The 7,024-nt window shown below is 56.3% G+C and overlaps 1 protein-coding gene across 1 annotated transcript in view; it reads left to right on the top strand.

Annotated features, from left to right (window-relative positions):
- Positions 1–6,280: 6,280 nt before the first annotated feature.
- The window catches only part of LOC117390306 (phospholipid phosphatase 2-like), a 42,436-nt gene continuing 41,692 nt past the window's right edge, over positions 6,281–7,024 (top strand). Inside the window, exon 1 of the mRNA XM_033988012.2 lies at positions 6,281–6,501. Within this exon, the coding sequence (XP_033843903.1) occupies positions 6,414–6,501 (88 nt within the window). The 5' untranslated portion in view covers positions 6,281–6,413. The remainder of the gene's footprint in view (positions 6,502–7,024) is intronic.

Raw genomic sequence — 7,024 nt, 5'->3', positions numbered from 1 at the left:
TTTTGAGCTCAGGCTCCACAGAAGAAGATCAAATAGATTCTCAATTAATTTACAGTTTTAAATGATTTTCACTTTTCTTTGTTTTTCCCGGTGATGTGACTTAATTTTAATGAAACTAATGACTTGTCTGTGGTTCAGGTGTTTGTCAGTATTTTTTTTGTGGCTGTTACTTTTCTGTTTCATATTTGTGCCTGTATAAAAAAAAACTGTCATGATGTCAGTTTCCCTGTCCTCCCGTGCTCTCTCCCCCTCCCCTACCTGTGTGTCTGGAGCTGGGTGGAGTGCCTGACTCCTCCCGTGCACACCTGGGGTGCATCAGCCTAATCACCACCACCTGCTGCTGAGTACAAGAAGGCTTGGCAGTCTACACTCGGTGCCAGACCGTCCGCGTGTAAAACGTGAATGTTTCTTGCTAAGCTTTGTTATATGGTACTTTCCGGCAAATGCTCATTTGGATTTATGCACCCTCCAGATTCCTGCCTCTACTCGCCCAGCTCCTGCCGCCACGTTCCAGTCCCGGTATCGCTTCCAGCTCGTCTTGTCTCCTGCTCGTCTCGTCTCCTGCTCGTCTCGTCTCCTGCTCGTCTCGTCTCCTGCTCGTCTCGTCTCCTGTCCGGTCCTGGTCTCTGGTTTGTCACCCGCTCCCCGCTCTGGTCTTCGTCTGATCCGCCTGCCCTGGTACCGCACCTGCTTCTATCCCCGTCCTGGTCCTGTCCTGCCCGCCTCTACCTGCACCGCACCCGCCTGACCCGTCTCCCGCTCCCCGGTTCCTGTACCTGCTCTTGTGACCTGTTTAAAGACTGCATTTTCACCGCTGTAAATAAACACTGTTAAAACTGCTCTGGTCTGCATCCTTTGGTCCTATCCGCACCGTTACGACAGAACGGTCTGGCCACTATGGACCAAGCAGGCTCAGATCCGGACCAGATGCGCCGCCTCACGCACTCTCACCCCGAGGCGGTGCTGGGTCAGCACGAACAATCCATTCGAACTCTATTGGAGCTAAATCAGACATTGTCCCAGCAGGTGGCACAGCTTAACCACCAGGTGGCCGCGCTCCTCGTCACCCCGCCTGCTGCAGCTGGAGCGCCACCATGCCTCCCGGAGCCGAGAGGCACGGATCCGGAGCCGTATGCTGGACAACCTCACCTCTGTCGCGGATTCCTGTTCCAGTGCGAGTTCATGTTCCAGCAATGCCCTTCTCGTTTCAGCTCGGGGGCCACCAAGATCCGATATATATGTGGATTACTCCGGGGCAGAGCTCTCCAGTGGGCAGAGGCGCGCCTAATGAAGACGTCTGTGGATAGCCTGGATTTTAATGAATTTGTGTCCACGTTTAAGCTGGTGTTTGACCACCCGCACTACCAGGACAATGCTGCCTCCCGGTTATTGACTCTCAGCCAGGGCTCCAGGACGGTAGCGGATTATTCCATTGAATTCTGGACACATGCGGCGGAGCTGGACTGGACGGACAGCGCGCTGCGGGCTGTGTTTGTGCGGGGCCTGAACGAGACTTTGAAAGATGAATTGGTTTCCCGGGACGAACCCCCCGACCTGCGGACCCTCATCTCCCTCACTCACCGTATAGACAACCGCCTACGGGCTCGTCGCCGAGAGAGACGCCGGTCACCGGTCCCGCCGGAGCCACGCGCTGCCCCGCCCCCGCCGGATGAGCCCATGCAACTCGACAGGACCCTTGTGTCGACCGAGGAGCGTCAACGGAGGCGTCGTCTGGCCGGGGCTTGCCTCTACTGCGGTGAGCGCGGACATTATGTGGTCACTTGCCCAGTTCGGCCAAAAGGGGGGGCCCACCAGTAGCACTGGGAGTACTGGTGGGCGAGCAACACATCCTGGACTCTTCTAATAGACTGCGGCTCAGCGCCACCCTGTGCGTTCGCACAGAGACCTTATGCGTTTCCGCCCTTATCGACTCCGGGGCTGAGAGGGACTTTATTGATGCCCAAGTCGCGGAGCAGCTCGGGGTCTACCTGGAGCCCCTCGAACGCCCCTTAAATGCCCAGGGGCTCAATGGACGTTTTCTGGGGCACATCACTCACATCACAGAACCTGTCACCGTGATTCTGTCCGGCAACCACCAAGAGAACCGTCAGTTTCATGTCCTGTCCTCCTCCGCTTCTCCTCTGGTCCTTGGTTACCCCTGGCTACGCGCCCACAACCCTGTTTTCGATTGGGCCAGGGGCGGAGTTTCGGGCTGGAGTCCCGATTGCCACGCCAAGTGCCTTCGGTCCGCCCTCCCTCCGGCCGGGAGGTCCGTTCCTGTCGCTGATCCGTCCCCAGACACCCCCAATCTGTCCTCGGTGCCTGCTGAATATCACGACCTGGGGGAGGTTTTTAGCAAGAGCAAGGCCCTCTCTTTACCGCCCCACCGTCCATATGACTGCGCCATTGACCTCCTGCCGGGTGCCCCACTACCATCTAGCAGGCTATATAACCTGTCTAAACCTGAACGCGAGTCAATGGAGGACTATATCCGTGGGTCCCTGGCTGCCGGAATCATCCGCCCGTCCACTTCACCCGTGGGAGCGGGGTTCTTCTTTGTGGCTAAGAAGGACAAATCCCTGCGGCCTTGCATTGATTACCGGGGTCTGAACAATATAACCGTAAAGAATAAATACCCGCTTCCCTTACTGGACTCGGCATTTACGCCCCTCCACGGTGCGACCATCTTCTCAAAGTTGGATTTGCGGAATGCGTACCACCTGGTGCGCATCAGGGAGGGAGACGAATGGAAGACGGCCTTCAAGACACCCCTGGGACATTTCGAATACTTGGTTATGCCCTTCGGTCTCACCAACGCCCCTGCCGTATTCCAAGCCCTCATCAACGATGTGCTCCGTGATTTCCTTAACCGATTCGTCTTTGTCTACTTGGATGACATCTTGATTTTCTCGCGGTCCCCCCAGGAGCATCATCAGCACGTTCGCCAGGTTCTCCAGCGCCTCCTCGAGAATAAACTGTTCGTGAAAGCTGAGAAATGCGAGTTTCACGCAGAGGAGGTCAGCTTTTTGGGCTTCATTGTGGGGCGGGGCCAAGTAAGAGCTGACCCTGAAAAGATCCAGGCTGTCACTGAGTGGCCCGTTCCTACCAGCCGGAGACAGCTCCAGAGATTTATCGGCTTTGCCAATTTTTATAGACGTTTCATCCGGGATTTTAGTAGGGTTATCTCGCCCTTAACTAAACTCACCTCTCCTGCTTTGCCGTTTGCCTGGTCTCCTGAGGCGCAGACAGCCTTCGAGAAGCTTAAGAGACTATTTACCTCCGCTCCCATCCTGCACCAGCCCGACCCTTCACGGCAATTCATCGTGGAGGTCGACGCCTCCGACTCGGGAGTGGGGGCCGTGCTTTCGCAGAGGTTCGACCCCCACAACCGCCTCTGTCCCTGCGCCTTCTTTTCCCGGCGATTGTCCTCGGCCGAGGTCAATTATGATGTGGGGGATCGGGAGCTCCTTGCCGTAAAGCTGGCCTTGGAGGAGTGGCGCCACTGGCTCGAAGGGGCGGAGCAACCATTCATCGTCTGGACCGACCATAAAAACTTGGAGTACATCCAGTCCGCCAGGCGCCTCAATCCCCGTCAAGCTCGTTGGTCCCTCTTCTTCAGCCGCTTCAACTTTCTCCTCACCTACCGCCCCGGATCTCGGAACGTCAAACCAGATGCCCTCTCCCGCCAGTTCGCCCTGGAGGATAGCCCGGTCACCGCAGAAACAATTATCCCCTCCTCGTGTGTGGTGGCCGCGGTCCATTGGGATATCGAGGACACCGTCCGAGAGGCCCAGACCAACGACCCCGACCCAGGTAACGGCCCTCCAGATAAACTGTTTGTTCCCGATTCTGTCCGGTCTCAGGTGCTCCAGTGGGTCCATGCCTCCCGTTTCGCCTGCCATCCTGGTGCCGGTCGCTCTCTCTCCCTCCTCAGGAGACGCTTCTGGTGGCCCACGATGGACACAGACACCCGGGCTTATGTCGCCGCCTGCCAGGTATGTGCTCGGGCCAAGGCCTCCCACTCACCCCCTTCTGGTCTCTTGCATCCTCTCCCAGTTCCTCGTCGCCCTTGGTCCCACATCGCCTTGGACTTCGTGACGGGCCTTCCCCCTTCCCAGGGGAACACGGTGGTTCTCACCATTGTGGACCGCTTCTCCAAGGCCGCCCATTTCGTTGCCCTGCCTAAGCTCCCCACAGCCAAAGAAACTGCCGACCAGCTGACCAGTCATGTCTTCCGACTCCACGGCATCCCGGTGGACATCGTGTCCGACAGAGGGACCCAATTCACCTCTCAGGTATGGCGGTCTTTCTGCGACAGTTTGGGGGCCACGGTTAGCCTCACGTCCGGGTTCCATCCACAATCTAATGGGCAGACGGAGCGGGCCAACCAAGACCTGGAGTCGGCCCTACGGTGCACAGCCTCCGCCAACCCCGCGACCTGGAGTACTCACCTACCCTGGATAGAGTACGCTCACAACTCCCTCGTGAGTTCCGCCACTGGTATGTCCCCCTTCGAGGCATCGCTGGGATATCAACCCCCTCTCTTTCCCACGGAGGAGAGGGACCTCGCCGTCCCGTCTGTTCAGCGCCATCTCCAGCGCTGTCGCCGGATCTGGAAGAAGGCCAGGGCGGCCCTTCTTCGGGCTGGAGCGCGCACTAAGGCGACGGCCGATCGCCACCGTGTCCCGGCGCCCGTATACCAACCTGGCCAGATGGTTTGGCTCTCCGCCAAGACGGTCCCGCTGAAGACGGACTCCCGTAAGCTGTCCCCCCGATTCCTGGGACCGTTTAAGATCATGAGGATCATAAATCCATCGGCGGTGCGCCTCCAGTTACCCCCGTCTCTCCGGATTCATCCGACCTTTCACGTCTCCCAGGTTAAACCAGTCCGGACCAGCGACCTGTGCCCTCCGGCCGATCCCCCACCGCCCGCCCGAGTCATTGACGGCCACCCGGCGTTCACCGTCCGCCGCCTGATTGACGTTCGTCGCCGTGGTAGGGGCCTCCAGTACCTCGTCGATTGGGAGGGTTACGGTCCGGAGGAGCGATCCTGGGTGCCCAGGGCACGCATTCTGGACCCCGACATGGTGAGAGACTTCCACCGCGCTCATCCTGACAAGCCTGGGGGTCCACCAGGAGGTGGACCTTAGGGGGGGGGTACTGTCATGATGTCAGTTTCCCTGTCCTCCCGTGCTCTCTCCCCCTCCCCTACCTGTGTGTCTGGAGCTGGGTGGAGTGCCTGACTCCTCCCGTGCACACCTGGGGTGCATCAGCCTAATCACCACCACCTGCTGCTGAGTACAAGAAGGCTTGGCAGTCTACACTCGGTGCCAGACCGTCCGCGTGTAAAACGTGAATGTTTCTTGCTAAGCTTTGTTATATGGTACTTTCCGGCAAATGCTCATTTGGATTTATGCACCCTCCAGATTCCTGCCTCTACTCGCCCAGCTCCTGCCGCCACGTTCCAGTCCCGGTATCGCTTCCAGCTCGTCTTGTCTCCTGCTCGTCTCGTCTCCTGCTCGTCTCGTCTCCTGCTCGTCTCGTCTCCTGCTCGTCTCGTCTCCTGTCCGGTCCTGGTCTCTGGTTTGTCACCCGCTCCCCGCTCTGGTCTTCGTCTGATCCGCCTGCCCTGGTACCGCACCTGCTTCTATCCCCGTCCTGGTCCTGTCCTGCCCGCCTCTACCTGCACCGCACCCGCCTGACCCGTCTCCCGCTCCCCGGTTCCTGTACCTGCTCTTGTGACCTGTTTAAAGACTGCATTTTCACCGCTGTAAATAAACACTGTTAAAACTGCTCTGGTCTGCATCCTTTGGTCCTATCCGCACCGTTACGACAAAAACACAGTTTAATACAAATGAAATCTATTGTAACTGTGAATATATTTACTGTGACTTTAATGTGTTTTGTTCTGTAGATCTGTGTCTGTTTTTGTTTTTCATATTAAAGAGTTTCAAAACAAATGTCATTGTCATTTAAAGTTTGAGGCACCTTAAAGGAAAATGCACATGTGTTTGTTCATCTGCCCTGAGTCTTTTAAACTCCAAACTCTAAACTCATTTTAGTTTTGTCTTTGGGAGACGCCCCTGGAACCAGACCCCCCCGTGCGTAAAGAGGCTGTGCGTAAAGAGGCTGTGCGTAAAGAGGCTGTGCGTAAAGAGGCTGCGCGTAAAGAGGCTGTGCGTAAAGAGGCTGCGCGTAAAGAGGCTGTGCGTAAAGGGAGGCAGGGTTCACTCGTCCTCTGCGTGAGCACGTCCCCTGCTGCTCACCTGGCTCAGTGCAGGCGCGCGCTCAGGTGGAGAGACAGAGGTGCGGAGCCGGAAGAACAAGAGGATCGAGACTCACCAACAGAAAACACCGCAGTCTCTGCTCCAAACGTGTCGTGTGCGCATTTTCAGCCTCTCCACAGTTTATTTATGCAAGAGCACAGCACCGGCGGAGACATGACGGAACAAGGGAAGAAGCTGCTGCTGGTGGTGGTGGATATTCTGTGCGTCGTTGTGGGTGAGTCCTATTAACGCCTTTACACAACAACATGGCTGAAATGTGCGTTTATAACATCTGGAGCGAGAGGAGACATGTGCAGAGGGACAAGACACATGTCCACAAGTATCACCACACGAGGACTGAACTGATCATTACGCGCGTCTTTTACGCGGTAAAGTGCTTTTTTCAGTCTAATGTGAGTGTCCCTGATGCACAAATGGACATTATCTTTATTGTCTCTGTTTGCAGAGCTGAGTGCACTGAGCACAGACACATTTGTGTTGATCGTGTCTAAATGGACATGACTCTCCTCAGAGTCTCAGGCTGCTCTTTTCTCTGGAGTTTGTGCTGATGCTGTGGCTCCTGTGGTTTATCATTTCAGCAGAATTAGACATTATTCTAAACGCTGCTCTCTGAAAGAAACAGATCTGGAGCCTTGATGTGGTTTAAAGATGGAGCCAAATGCAACAGAACTTCAGAGTCAGAATGAGTCTGATTTATCGGGGCTTTGGACAAACACAAAGACGCAGGAGTCACTCAT

This window comes from Periophthalmus magnuspinnatus, chromosome 22 (genome assembly GCF_009829125.3).
Source record: "Periophthalmus magnuspinnatus isolate fPerMag1 chromosome 22, fPerMag1.2.pri, whole genome shotgun sequence".
NCBI lineage: Eukaryota > Metazoa > Chordata > Actinopteri > Gobiiformes > Gobiidae > Periophthalmus > Periophthalmus magnuspinnatus.
The sequence above is the reverse complement of the archived record's forward strand: the minus strand, read 5'-3'. Positions and strand labels throughout refer to the sequence as shown.